This window comes from Molossus molossus, unplaced genomic scaffold (assembly GCF_014108415.1).
Source record: "Molossus molossus isolate mMolMol1 unplaced genomic scaffold, mMolMol1.p scaffold_m16_p_7, whole genome shotgun sequence".
NCBI classification, from domain to species: domain Eukaryota; kingdom Metazoa; phylum Chordata; class Mammalia; order Chiroptera; family Molossidae; genus Molossus; species Molossus molossus.
In genome coordinates, this window is record NW_023425401.1 from 72,600,193 (window position 1) to 72,615,949 (window position 15,757).

Below are 15,757 nucleotides of genomic sequence, written 5' to 3' on the forward strand. Positions count from 1 at the left end.
GGGATGGGGGGTGGGGGGGTGGGAAGGGATAAACCACAGAACTTATATGCATGTATGCATGACCAATGGACATGGACAACTAAGCCGGGGACAGGGTGGAGGGGGGGTGGGGTGGGGGGTGCCAATGGGGTAAAAAGGTAAAATATCTGTAACAAAAAAATAAATAAATAAAAATTTCAAAAAAAAAAAAAAAAATTAAAAATGGATGGAGGACCTGAATAGACACTTCTCCAAACAGGACATACCAATAGCCAGAAAACATATGAAAAAATGCTCATCATCTAATCATCAGAGAGATGCAAATTAAAATGACTATGAGATATTACCTCACACCTGCCAGAATGGCTGCCATCAACAAATCCTCAAACAAATGCTAGCGAGGATGTAGAGAAAAGGGTACCCTAGCACACTGCTGTTGGGAATGCAGACTAGTGCAGCCACTATGGAAAGCAATATGGTGTCTCCTCAAAAAATTGAAAGTGGAAGTGCCATTTAACCCAGTGATCACACTTCTTGGAATATAGACTAAGAAGCCTGAAACACTAATCAAGAAGACCATATGTACCCCTGTGTTCACAGCAGTGCTATTTACAATTGCTAAGATCTGGAAACAGCTCAAGTGCCCATCAGTAGATAAATGGATTAAAAACAGTGGTACATTTACTCAATAAAATATTATGCAGCTGTAAGAAAGAAAGATCTCTTATGCTTTGAGACAACACGAAGGGACCTAAACAGTGTTATGCTAAGTGAATTAAGTCAATCAGAGAAAGACAAGTATCACATGATCTTTCATTTGGGAAATATAATGAACAAAATAAGGTGATGAACAAATAGACCCAGAAATATAGAAGTAGGATTCATACTGACAAACTTCAGAGGAGTGGGTGAGTGGGGAGGGAAGAGATAAACCAAAGAACTTATGCATATAAGCATAACCAGTGGGCATAGACAACAATGCTGGGGGCAGGGAGCGGGAATGGGGCAAGGGTGTCAATGAGGAAAAAAGGAGAAACATCTGTAACAAAAATAAATTTAAAAAGCTTGGCAAGATAGCCCTGGCCAGATTGGCTCAGCGGTTAGAGAGTTGGCCTGCAGTTCCGAGAGACCCGGGTTTGGTTCCCGCTAAGGGCGCATACCTCGGTTGCAGTTTGTCCCAGGCCCTGGTTGAGTTGTGCGGGTGGCAGCCACTCAGTGTGTCCCTTTCACGTAGATGTTTCTCTCTTTCTCTTCCTCTCTCTCCCCCACACTCTGTCTGAACACAAAATTAAAAAATGTCCTCAGGTGAGGTTAAAAAAAAAAAAAAAAGCAGCTTTGCAAGATAAAAAACAAAAGAACAAAAAGAAAATGGCAGATTTTATCACCTTCATTTTGCCCCTCATCATCTAAACCAAGCAGATGTATAGGCTCTCCTTAACATCCTAACTGCAGATGAAAGGCAAATAGTTATAAATAAGGCTAATGAAGAGGCTCATCACCTCTATGAAGAGAATCTCAGTGAGACCCCCAAACCAGCCAGGAAAATTCCCTTGACAGAGCCCAACTGAGATAGTGAGAACCTAGTCTTCCTAAAATATTTCAAAAGGTGTATATTGGAAGGGCTTAATAAAGAGGTGCCTAAACAAATGAGCTTAAATATGATATGCACTGTTCAATAGAAGCTAAATGAAGATCCTTCTACATTTTTAGAAAGGATCTATTAGGCCTATCAAAAGCACACTGATACTGACCCACAGACACAAAAAAATGTCTGGATGGTAAACACAACTTTTACTGGGCAAAGTGCATGGATATCAGAAAGAAGCTCTGATATTTAGATGGGGTGCTGGGAATGAATTCCTCCCAGCTGGTGGACATAGCCTTTGATGTTTACCGTGCCTGGATAACAAGGAAATTAAAGCAGGCCACTGTTTTCTTGGAAACAGTACAGGGAGACCAGAAGAAGAGGTAGGACCTGAAGAGAAGGAGGAATGACCCAAAAGGTATCAATCAATGCACCTATTGCAAGGAGGATGGCCATTGGAGAAAGGATTGCCCAAATTGAAAAATAAAAATAAAAGGGATAGAAATTAAGAGGAATACAGCTGCCATGTCAGTTATGGAGTGACTGGGCAATTAAAAAACAGATGTTCCTTCAACATCTTTCTAGGGAATGAAAAACTTATGCATAGTTTTATCTACATGCCAGACTGACTGATTCCATTGTTAGGCCAAGTTTACTTTGTAAATTGCACGCACAAAAATCTTTTCCCTCAGAGAAGCAGCAATTGTGTCAAAACATGTTCTCTATCTCCAGGTGCTTCTGACTTGCCTGAAAAAACCTGGAGGTGAACTCTTTTTTTTTTTTTTTTTAAATCCTCACCTGAGGATATGTAGATGGCTTACTAATAGCTAGCAATACTTATAAAAACTGTTTAACACCATCTATTCTAAAATGATTTGACAAATAGAAGATATAAATTATTGCTTCACAGAGCCCAGATGTGCAAACAGCAGGTGGCATACCAGGGATTTTAACTAGGACACTAGGAGCCTGATGGCTGATCATAACAAGCCATCATTAAATAAAAATCCCAGAGAACCAGAAGAAGCTTTGTGGATTCTTAGGGATTACAAGATTTGCTGAATTTGGATTCCAAACTTGGCCTTATAGCAAAACTAATGCAAAATACTTCAACGGGACTAGACTCTAAACCTCTTGAATGAACGAGATTGTCAGGCAGCATTTGACACCTTGAAGGAAAAACTAGTTTTATCTCTTACACGATGATTGCCCAATTTACAGAAACTTTTAAAATTATATATCTATACATTCATTAAAGGCAAGGAATTGGACTTGGGGTACTAACCCAGACCCTGGGAAATACCCTTCAACCCATAGCCTATCTCTCAAAAAAACTAGATCATATGACAAAAGAATGATTGCCATGCTTCTATCTAATAGCAGCTACCTGTGACTTCTTACAGGAAGCAGAGAAATTCACTAATGTGGCCAATTTACCACACTAGGTCCTAACCCTATTGGAACAGAAATAAGGGTATTGGTTATGGTGGTGTGCATGGCAAAATATTAGACCATTTTATTAGGCAACCAGAATGTTACCTTACAAACCATCACTACTTTAAACATTGCCACCTTACTACTACTCTCAGAGGAAAGTTCAGATCTCCAACATGATTGCTTAGAAATCAGTGACAAAGTTTATTCCAGGATATTAGATCTATTGGACTAGCACTGATAGAATCTGACTAGAAATTGTATACAGATGGGAGCATCTTCTTCGAAAGTGGTCAACAATGAACCACGTACGTGGTAGTCATCCTTAACAAGGTAATAGGAGCCCACGTTCTTGCCATAGAAACCTCAGCACAAAAGGCTGAACTGATAGCTTTCACCTGAGCCTTAGAATTTTAATATCTACACTGATTCTAATGCCTTCATCATAGTCCATGCCCATGGGGAAATATGAAAAGAAAAAGTGCTCTTAACCATGGGGAATAAGGGCATCAAATATGCAAAAGAGATTTAAAAATCGGTAGAAATTTCACAATTGGTATATTGTAAATATACCAAACTAGATTGCCATAATGCACTGCCCAGGACACAAGAACAGTTCCCAAACAAGCCAGGAAACCGAACTACTGACAAAGCAGCAAGACAAGCCACCTGAGGGCTGCCACTTCTTGGGGCCTTAAGTCTCCACCTGGACTTGTCAGAATTTAGACCCCATTACATAGAACAAGATGAGAAAAGGGCCAATAAATGGGAATTCTCTAAAACTGACCCTAACTCTATATGGAAGATCTACACTCATGGTATGATCTTACTCCCTGAAGCGCTAGTATATCCCATCCACAAACACCTACATGAAGGAACCTATTGTGGAAGGGATGCTTTAATGGACCTATTAGACCACATTTGAAGGGCCCTCATTCACAAAGGACCATTCAGAAGATAACCTAAGTCTGTCAGATACACATCAAAAACATTACTAAGATTATGCCCCAACAGAAAAGGGAGTACAATATAAAGGGATATGTCCATTTGAGGTCTGGCAAATTGACTTTACACAGATGCCTGAAACCATAAGAACCTTTACATTTTTATTAGTTTTTGTAGACACCTTTCTGGATTGTAGAGGCATACCCCAATAGAACTGAGAAGACAACTGAGGTAATAAAACTTCTACTCAAAGGAATAAACCCTAAGTTTGGACTTGCTTACAGTATTCAAAGTGACAATGGATTGTCATTCACTTCAGAAATCTCCCAGAAGGCCCAACCGGTATGACTCAGTGGACTGAGCATCCTCCCATGGACTGAGAGGTCCTGGTTCAATTCCTGGTCAGGACACATGCCCAGGTTGCAGGCTCCATCCCCACTGGGGGCATGCAGGAGGCAGCCAATTGATGTTCTCTCACGATGTTGCTCTCTCTCCCTTTTCCTTCTTCTCTAAAAATCAATAAAAGAAAACAAACAAACAAACAAACAATTCTCCCAGAAGAAAAGAGAGAAACTACATATTCATTAAAAACTACATGTATTTTGGAGACTCCAATCTACAGGGAAGACTGAGAAAATGCATCACACAATAAAAAAGAGCCTGGTGAAAATATGTCAGGAAACACATTTGAAATGAAACTAGGAACTCCTATTACCTTGCTCTGAATTAGGATAGTTCCCTGAAGGTGGCTTAAATTAAGCTCTTTTGAGATAGTTTATGGGAAACCCTTAAAGTTTCTATTTTAGGAACACCCCCTTTAGATTTAGAACATTAAAAATTTAAAACAATATGTACAAAATCTAGGGCAAACACTAACAATTTTGCACAAGTTTGTTCATTGCAGGTCCATCTACCTGTCTGATGAGCCCATACACCTGCTCCAGCTAGGAGAATGAGTTACTAAAGACCCAGAAGACTCAAGGTTATCAACAACAGTTAGCCAAGAAATGTACTGGTCTCTATGATGTCCTGCTGACAACACACTAAAGCTGATGAGAATCAAGCCTTGGATCCACCACACACTGATAAAAGCAGGCACCACCTGAGGACTCAGATCTCACTGCTGCTGTTGATATTTCAAGGGAAAGCTGGACCTGCACTCCCAGAGAATATAAAAACTTCTTTTTCAGAAAGGGACAGTGCCTCCCAAAGCTGTGACAATGTTGCTTTTTACTTTATTCTGTATTTCCCAGACAGTGGCTTCCTCAGCAAATTGCGTGTGCCACCCAAAGTGCTGCTCAGGATTAGATCATGGGGATCCTTTAGTCTCTCCAGCTTCTGATTTCATTACAATTTCCCCTGAACTACTAGGCATACTCCTCACTAAATACTTGATTGCATAAAAGATCTTACTTACAAAGTCCACTGGCAACATGAGATCTTGAAATATAAAGCAGTTTACCAGCTTTACTTGTCCAGCAGTGCCAGCCTCTAGACACCATGTATGCTGCTTTCTGAAGACAGCAATGCTCCTCCCTCATGTAAAGCTTCCCTTCATTCTTGATTCATCTCTTCTTTTAGTAGAGAGTAAGAATCTCTGGACTTGGGGATAGGTAAGATTATGTCCTTTGAAAGCAGGAGGGTACTACAGATGAGACCTTCATCCATTTATCCTTGTAAGATTATAAGGGACAAGAATTTTGAAAGGGGAAGTTGTTACCATAGACAGTTGGAGCACTGGGGAGTCTCCCCCACTAGCCACAATGTTAGCAGGGGGATGTTCTTACACTAATTGTGCTGAAAGTTAGAAATATGAATGGATAGGGCCTGAGCACACAAAAAGCTAGAAATGTGGACAGGATTTGAGTGTGCAAAAAAACTAGAAATATAAATGCATAGGGCTCTGGGTGCACTGAAAGCTAGGAAGGTGACTGGATAGGGCCTCAAGCTTTCCAAAAGCTATCAAGATAATTGGATAGAAACAAAAGTCCTCCCCTTTCTATCCCTACAAGAATGGTAGGCCTGAGCAGTAAGAAAAGATGGTTTTTGAGACACAGGGAGATGGTCTTTGAGATGGCAGTTCACCCTTCTCCCAGGACATGCAGCACTTGAATAAAATGTCTTTCCTTTTGCACTAGCACCTGCCTAACAAGTTTGGCTTTCATTGAAGCGGAAGGCAAAACTCTGGTTTTTCATTGTTGTTGTACAGTTATTCTCCTAAGGAGGTAATACGGAAACTAAGATCTGAATAACAAACTAGTCATGAGAGAAAGACATTTTAGGCAGATGGACTCATTAGTGCAAAGGCAGTATAGGCTTTCCCTACCATCCCGGGATTTTAACATAGAAGCTGTAGAAGGGAGTGAAGATTGACATGGGAGAGTTAGGGAGTAGCAAATCATTTAAATTTTGCACTTCCATGAGGGATACCCGTATTTAAGTAAATTGCATCTAGATTTGCTATGAAGAATGTGCCCAAAATAATGTGAACAGATTTTATTAATATGTACCACCAGTTGCCTCAGTAAAATATGCTGTTATGCAAATTTTTTATCTTGTGTTAATGTTTTTTTTTCAATTTTTATTAATTTATTTTTGTTACAGATGTTTTCTCCTTTTTCTCCCCTAGACACCCTCCTCCCCATCCTGCCACTCCCACCTTCTCAGCATTGTTGTCTGTCCATTGGTTATGCATACATGCATATAAGTTAATTGGTTAATCTCATCCTTCCCTCCTAACCCCTCTACTTTGAGGTTTGTTAGTCTGAACCATACTCCTTTCTATGTCTCTGGGTCTATTTAGTTAATCAATCCACCTTGTTCATTATATTCCACAAATAAGTGAGATTATGTGGTATTTGTCTTTCTCTGATTGGCTTATTTCGCTTAGCACAGTACTCTCCAGGTCCCACCATGTCGTCTCAAAGGATAAGAGATCTTTCTTTCTTACAGCTGTATAGTATTCCATTCTGTATATGTATCACAGCTTTTTTATCCACTCATCTATTGATGGACACTTGAGCTGTTTCCAGATCTAAGCCACTGTAAATAGCACTGCTATGAATAGAGGAGTACATATATACTTTCTGATTGGTGTCTTAGGCTTCTTATAATATATTCCTAGACATGGGATTACTGGGTTAAATAGCAAAACAACTTTTAATCATTTGAGGAAACACCATTTTGTTTCCCACAGTGGTTGCACCAGTCTGCATTCCCACCAGCAGTGTACTAGAGTCCCCTTTTCTCCACACCCTTGCTAACACGTTTGAATTTTTGTTGTTGGAAGCTATTCTGACAAATGTGAGGTGATACCTCATTGTTGTTTTAATTTACATCTCTCTGATGATTAGTGATGTTGAGCATTTCTTCATGTTTCTTGGACACTTGTATGTCCTGTTTGTAAAGGTGTCTAGTTAGGTCCTCTGCCCAATTTTTAATTGGGTTCTTTGCCCTCCTTTTGTTGAGGTGTATGAGTACTCTATTTTGGAAATTAACCTCTTATCTGATGTATCACTGGCAATTATGCTCTCCTATACTCTGGGTTCTTTTTGCATTTTGATGGTTGTTTCTTTTGCTGTGCAGAGCTTTTTAGTTTGATGTAGTCCCACGTGTTCATTTTTTTCCATTGTTTCTGTTGCCTTAGGAGATGTATCAGTGAAAATTGTGTGTATGATGTCTAAAATTTTGTTGCCTACATTTTCATCTAGGATCTTTATGGATTCATGAGTAAAATTAAGATTTTTATCCATTTTTCATTTATTTTGTGTATGGTGTAAGTTGATGGTCCAGTTTCCTTCTTTCTTTCTTTTTTTTTTTGCATGTACTTGTCCAATTTTCCCAACACCATTTATTAAAGAGGATGTCTTTACTCCATTTTATGTTCTCACCACCTTCATCAAATATTAACTGAGCATAATGTCTTGGGTCAATTTCTGGGTTCTCTGTTCTGTTGCATTGATCGATATACCTGTTCTTGTGCCAGTACAAGGCTGTTTTGTGCCAGAACAAGGGGCTTTGTACTATAACCTGATATCTGGTATTGTGACCCACCTACTGTGTCCTGCTTTTTCAAGATTGCTGTGGCTATTCGGGGTCTTTTTTTGTTCCATGTGAACTTTTGAAATATTTTTTTTTTTCTTGTTCTGTGAAATATGTCATTGGTATTTGAATGGGGATTGCACTGAATCTATAAATTGCTTTAGGTATTATGGACATTTTAATGATGTTAATTCTTTCAATCCATTAACAAGGTATGTTTCCACTTTTTTATATCATCCTCTATTTCTTTTTTGAATGTCCTGTAGTTTTTAGCAAATAAGTCCTTTCCTTCTTTAGTTAAGTTTATTCCTAGGTATCTGAATTTTCTTACCACAATGGTAAATAGGATTGTTGTTTTTTTTTTTAGTTTCTCTTCCTGTGAATTCATCATTGATGTATAAGAATGCTGTCGATTTTTTTTTTTTTAATCCTCACCCGAGGACATTTTTCCATTTTTTTGTACAGATAGAGTGGGAGGGAGAGAGAGGAAGAGATAGAGAGAGAAAAACATCGATGTGAAAGGGACACATCGAGTGGCTGCCACCGCACGACCAACCAGTGCCGGGGACAAACTGCAACCGAAGTACGTGCCCCTAGCGGGAACCGAACCCGGGTCTCTCCGGACCACAGGCCAACGCTCTAACCGCTGAGCCAAACCGGCCAGGGCTGCTGTCGATTTCTTGATGGTAATTTTGTATCCTGCTACCTTGCCAAATTTATTAAATCTAGTAGATTTTTGATGGAGTGTTTAGGGTTTTCTATGTATAATACCATTTCATTTGTGAATACTGAGTTTCACCTCTTCCTTTCCAGTTTAGATCCCTCTTATTTTTCCTTCATGTCTGATTGCTGTGGCTAGGACTTCCAGTACTATGTAAAATAAGAGTGGCGAAAAGTGGGCATCCCTGTCTTATTCCTGTTCTTAAAGTGAAATGCTTTTACTTTTTGCACATTGAGTATGATGTTGGCTGTAAGTGTTTCATATATGGCCTTTATTATGTTGAGATATAATCCCTCTATTCCCACATTGCTGAGCGTTTTTATTAGCAATGGGTGCTGGATTTTGTTAAATGCGTTTTCAGTGTCTATTGATATGATCATATGGTTTTAATCTTTCACTTTGTTTATGTGGTATATCACATTTGCTGATTTATGAACATTGTACCAGCCTGAATGCCTGGAATGAATTCCACCTGGTCATGGTGAATAATTTTTTAATGTATTTCTGGATCCAGTTTGCTAGTATTTTGTTCAGAATTTTGGAACCTATGTTCATCAGGGATATATATATCTTGGTAGTGTCTTTATGTGGTTTTGGAATTAGAATTATGCTGGCCTTATAAAACGAGTTTGGAAGTCCTCCTTCTTCTTGAATTTTTTCAAATAGTTTGAGGATAATAAGTGTTAGGTTTTTTTTTGTTTTTTTTTTTTAATGTTCAATAAAAATCTTCTGTGAATCCATCTGGGCCTGGTCTTTTGTTTGCTGGGAGAGTCTTGATTACACCTTCAATTTCCTTAGTTGTTATTGGTCTGTTCTATCTCTTTCTGGTTCAGTTTTGGGAAACTGTGTTTCTAAAAATTTGTCCATTTCGCTTAGATTGTCCAATTTGGTGCAGTATAATTGTTCATAGTATTTGTTAATTATACTTTGTATTTCTGTGGTGTCAGTTGTTGCTTCTCCTCTTTCGTTACTGACTTTGTGTATATGGGTTCTCTGTTTCTTGGTGAGTCTAGGTAAGGGTCCATGAATCTCTTTTCTTTTTTAAAAAACCAGTTCTTTGTTTCATTGATCTTTTGAATTGGTCTGATGTTTACTATTTATTTCCTTCTACTTTCTCTGGAGGTTTTCTGTTTGTCTGCTTTCTGGTTCTTTAAGTTGTGAGGTAGACAGTCAATTAGAAATTTTTCTTGTTTCTTGAGGTAGGCCTGTACTGCTATGAAGTTCCTTCACAAAACTGTTTTTGCTGCATCCCATAGATTTTGTGTTGTGTGTTCATTTTCATTGGTTTCCAAGAAATTTTTAATTTCTTCCTTGATCTTCTTGGTAGCCCATTCATTGCTTAATAACATGCTATTTAGCCTCCATGTGTTCAAATGTCTTTTCATGTTCTTGTTGTAATTGATTTCTCATTTCATGCCATTGTGATCTGAGAAGATGCTTGATATGATTTCAATCCTCTTGAACTTGTAGAGACTTAGTTTGTGTCCTAACATGTGGCCTATCTTTGAGAATGTTCTATGTGCACTTGAGAAGAATGTGAACTCTGCATTTTTGTAGTGTAATTCTCTGTAGATACCTAGTAAATCCTTTTGATCTAGTACGTCATTAGAGTTCAGTATCCTTGTTAAGTTTTTGTTTAGAGGATTTATCCAGGGATTACAGTGAAGTGTTGAAGTCCCCTGCTATGATTGTATTGTTGTCGATTTCTCCTTCAAAGTCCTCCAGATTTTTAAATATATTTTGGTGCTCCTATATTGGGTGCATATATGTTTATCAAGGTTATATCTTCCTGTTGGATAGATTCTGTCAATATTATGTAGTGGCCTTCTTTGTCCCTAATTATGGCCTTCATCTTGAAATCTATTTTATCAGATTTAAGTATTGCTACCCCAGCTTTTTTTTCCTTTCCATTTTGTTGAATGATATTTTCCCATCTCTTCACTTTCAACCTATGTGACTGTTTTGTTGTGAGGTGGGTCTCTTGTAAATAACATATATATGAGTCATGCTTTTTTATTCAATCAGCTACTCTGTCTTTTGATCAGGGTGTTCAGTCCTTTTACATTAAAGGTTATTATTAATATGTACTTATTCATTGCCATTTTGGTTTTGGAACCTGCCAAATGTTCCATGGGTGTTGGTGTTCTGCTGTTTGTGGCTCCCTCTACTGGGTTTGGATGAGCCTGGGTGGGCCCATGCTAAACTCCACTGTTAAGTCTTACTTTCCGGGGTAGATTTGCAGGCCCTGGAAAGGTTCACTTATCCTCTCACCTGGAGGCTATTAGTCTCAATTACTTGAAGAGCCTTTTCGTTGAAGCCCTCAACTTAATAAAAACTTCCCCAGGTGTTCAGCATAAGGGGATTTCCAGAGGGTGGGGCAGATGCTGATTGTTAATTAACCTCAATTTGCATTTCTGTGGCCCAGAGCTCCAGGAAGGAGCTCCCTAAGCAAGATGGCCACTGTCCTGTGCAGCTGTGACTCAGTAAAAACTCTCAGTGCCCTCCAAATCCTGAGTGTCCCCACACAATTCCAATCCAGTCCGACCTTCCTCTCCCAGTGCCCAAGTTAAGTGGCTGTAGCTAATTTAGTGTTCTGTCCCAGCCCTTTACACTGTGGAGCCAGGTTGGTATTGTAACCCCAGGGGTGTTGCTCACAGCTAAAACTGCCACTGTCCATGGGCTCCCAGCTCGCCCTCTTGCATCTCTGTAGGCCTACTAGGCTCAATTCAGTGTCCTTTTTTCCTTTCCCAGGTTATATGGGTCCTCTCCAGGTGCTTTTCTGTTGCTTTTTCCCGACGATTTGTCTTTATTTTAGTTGTAATTCCAGTTTGGTCCTGGGAGATGGTCTGTGTAGCTTCCATTCACTCCACCTCCATCTTGGAATCAGCCTTAATTATGTTTTTAAAGTTACATCGTCAGCCCTGAAGAGCACAGTATTTATTCCTTATAGCACCTAGTTCCATGTAACAGTGTAGCAATTAATCCTGAATTAATGAATCAAATAAGACTAAGATGGTTTGTGATGTCCTAGCATTTATTCTGTAGGTCCTCATTCCAACTGGCACCATTCTCCATTTCAACAGGGTCCCTCCTATCTTGATAATTCTTCTGGTTACACAGTTCCAGATTATTGCCTTTCCTCTATATCAAAATGTTATCTTAGTACTTGCAAATGCCCAGGCCCCTACTGTTTTCACAATAACCTGTACTCTCATAGTTTAATCTGTGCTAGTGCTTCAATGGTGCTAAAAAACACAAAGTTCCTATTACAGTTAAGGCACTAGCCCCCTTTCTGTTTTTGGTCTGGGTCCTAAGTATCTTTTTTCTCACAGGCAGTCTCCAGGAATTTGGTATGTTTTCCTCTCTTCTTCCCAGCAATCACCCACCCACCTTAGTTCTAGGGAATGTTTCATCCATGCCTGGCTTTGGGAAACATGTTATCTTTTGGATTCTTAGTGAAAAGGCCAATGGTGATTTGAAAACTATGACTGTTATTTGCTTACTTCCTAAGTTACCTCTGATGTAATTAACTTTCAAGAAAAATGTAGTATGATATGGTTGACATACAATGACTAGATACACACAGCTAGAAAACTGTGTTATTCAAGTTCTAAATTGCTTCCCCATTTTGAAATTACTTGATGAGATAGACAAAAAACTATGTCAATTTCAGTTTAGAAGTAATGGATAATGAATATTAGAAAATTTAATATTTTTGATAAATGTACATTTTTCACAAAATGTGAAAAAATACAACAAAGGCAAATATACATTTTCAGGTTTGCCACCTCTTACCACTTGGTGACTATGACATATACCACTTGATCCTGAAAAATCCAACCAAATGATCATTTGTTTCTGAAACACCAAATTATTTTGAAAAATTCTGTTGTAAATGCACCAGCAAGATCCGTAAGAATACCCATACTAATATAATATTAGAAGGCTCTATTAATTTTTCTTGTCATTACATATATAATCTAGCACCAAGCCAGGTGACTACTTATATTTTAACACTAATACACTGAATTGGCTTTGGTAGAATATGTTAGTTTAAATCCTGTACCAACCTAATTTGAATAAGCTGAATTTACAGTAATAAGTAATATTTATAAATTCAAACAAATTTATACTAAGTGGGAATATAGGTTTTATAAAGAGGTTTTTTCTGTAAAATACTACTTAAAATACATCATGCACACTTCAGAGCATAAACAGAATCAACATCTGTAAAAAAAATCTACTTTGGAAACATTTATAGCACCAACATTTAGCTGTAATACAAGTGCTGACTCCAAGGTGGTACTTACAACAGCCTCTTAAAAGCACTGTTTCATTGGTATTTTTTTCTTTGCCAAAAAGATCGTATTTAGTCGAATAAAATGAAGTAATATGGTAAAAGAAGTGTTACTAAAACACAGTTTTGTGTTATCCTGAAGACAATGTTCTTTTTTCTTCTTCTTCTTTTGGGGGAGCTACAAGACTTGACTTAGAGTACTTAATGGAAAAAAAGGTCAATCTTAATTATTAAGGAATCTTAAGCTATTGAAAGTAAAGAAAAAATTTCAAGTTACTTCTCATATATTTGAGCAATCAATATTTATTGCATTTAGTTAACTGACTTTCTTACATTAATTACACTCTTATTACTTTCCTTAGTTTAGAATGTAACATTTAATGAGAAATATTGGGTATACACACTCAACCATTTATATCTTAAAAGACACATTTTGTAAATGAAGTTTGACATTCAAAAACACAAAAACATCAGTTTTACCAGAGTAAATAAGTGCAGTTTATGAAATTTAGGATCAACCATTGAAAGTACAAGTTTTCTTCATACACACACACACTAACCATGAAACCTGAAACTGATATTTCAGTACAAAAACCTCATTATGAGGTAATTTTAATATAAAACCAATTTTAAAAATCCACACAGTGGCACTCTTAAAAATGACAATTTCTGGCTAATAAGACAACACGGACTAAATATTCTTAGCTATTTAAACTAAATCTTGTGTTGTTTGAACATATATTTCTCCTTAATCATTTGCTTCTGATTCAGAAGCACAGAAAGACATTTATCAATGTGGAAAGGGAATATTTCCCCAGCCAACTAATGATGTATATTTTCAAATAAGTTTTTTAGTTAGGATTCAGATAGAAGTAAGAATACCGAAAGCTCAAAATCATTTTATGATACTAGAAGCAGAGGGATAATTTAAAATTTTTTCTATATAATTTCAGACTTGTAGTGCAGCATACCTCCTTAATTGAAAGGTGAGGACCGTTTATGAAAAGTTGGTCTAGATGAAATATAAGATCTCTTACAAGTACAAACCTTTTCACAAAGGTGTTTCAGGTCAATATTAAATATTATATTGTTCACTGCTTAAATTGAAAAATTTGTAAATGAATTCTAAATTTTAAAAAGCAAAAGTGAACTCTGACAGTAAAATATATTTAACATCAAGGCTCAAATCAACAAGAAAGTTATGAAAATTCTACTTTGGCAATGGTGGATTTTGTACTGTGCTAATCAAATTACAACACATACTTTGTGGGAAATCTCTCCCCCAATGTCTGATGATGTTAAATAAGCAAGAACAAGAAAAAAAAATTACCATCAATTCCAAAAAGTTTAGGAAATATTGGTTATCAGATGAAACTAAACAAAAAATGGCTTTCTATAATAACAATTTAGTTAGAAAAAAAGAATAAGTGTATCTCACAACAACTAAACCAATCTAGCTCTGTGATACATTTAACTGGTTAACCATCCAAGTACAATCTACAGATTTCTATATATCTTTAAGTTTCTCATTGCAATGGTTTAAAGTCAACATTGAAAAGATAAAAAAAAATACACAGCAAATTATACTTAATTTTTCACAGTAACACAAAATAGAAAAAAGGTACCTTTCTATATCTGAGTGCTAAATGCTGATGTAAGAGTGGTTTCCGCTATGACAGGAACCACTCTGCGTGAAACTTAAAGTTTTCTATATAAGAACAAATTTTAAAATCCAGAAGTAGAAAAAAAAATAGCAAACTCTGTCAACCTTTGCATTTCTTCTATGCAAACCAGGTTTTAATTATTAAGTTCATGTTAGTATTTCTGATTAGTGTAAGCAATTAATTTAGGAGTTTGGATTGAAAAGGTTTTTGCTTTTATACTAACTTAAAAGTAATATGGGATCTTCTAGCTCATAGAAAGGAATGGAGCTGGTTTGACTTTCTCCAGAATCTGAGTCGTATGGAGCATCAGGGAGCTCTGTAAAACCATATGCCAGTTGTTCATCTTCTATATCTGATCGAACACAGCAGGAAGGGTTTGAATATTCCTCATCTTCTATACTGTTGAAATCCTGAGGAATATATAACATTCCAGGGTAGTTTCTACTTACCAAGTCACTTGTAGTTGTTAGGGATATTTTTCTAAATGCCATCAGATGCATATGTGAAAATTTTGAATACTTGAAACGTTTAAAGCCCAGCGACTCTATAGCAATCTTCCAGCTTTTCATCATCATAGCATGACGATTCTGATGGGAGGAATCAGGTGTGATGATAAGCAATAAACCATTTAACATTAACAGTTCATGGGCTTTCTTACAGCAAATCCATCTCTGGTAAGGTGATGGAAAATAAGAAAGAAGGAGAGAGAAAACAACCACATGGAAAAGTTCTCCAGGAAGAGAATCAATAGGGTTTTTCAGCTGCTTCAAAAAGGCATCTATAGCATCCTGTGCCAGCTGGAGTGGTTGCTGAAGCTGCAAGTTCAGGAAGTCACATTTATATACAGTCTGCAGAAAGGGAAAACAAGGCATATTAGAATTCCAAGATTACTTCCAAACTATTTCACAGCATTTCTATCTAGGTCAAGTTTTAATTATGGGCCTTTCCCTTCTAACTTATTCCATTTGCAGTTATTCAACCAAAACTTTTAGTCACAAAAACCACAGAGTAATTCAGCCTAGAGAATTCTAGTTGTCATATAGAAAACTGTATTTCTAAGAGTTAATTTGACATATTTTAAGCATACATAT

General features: G+C 37.3%; 1 protein-coding gene across 3 annotated transcripts in view; it reads right to left on the reverse strand.

Annotated features, from left to right (window-relative positions):
* Positions 1–14,188: 14,188 nt before the first annotated feature.
* BMT2 (base methyltransferase of 25S rRNA 2 homolog) overlaps positions 14,189–15,757 on the reverse strand; it is a 161,186-nt gene continuing 159,617 nt past the window's right edge. For 2 of the 3 annotated variants that reach the window (XM_036246880.1, XM_036246879.1), the window contains one exon: positions 14,189–15,514. In XM_036246880.1, coding sequence (XP_036102773.1) covers positions 14,885–15,514 — 630 coding nt within the window. In that variant the 3' untranslated portion in view covers positions 14,189–14,884. The remainder of the gene's footprint in view (positions 15,515–15,757) is intronic. The other variant, XM_036246881.1, reaches the window with a different exon arrangement.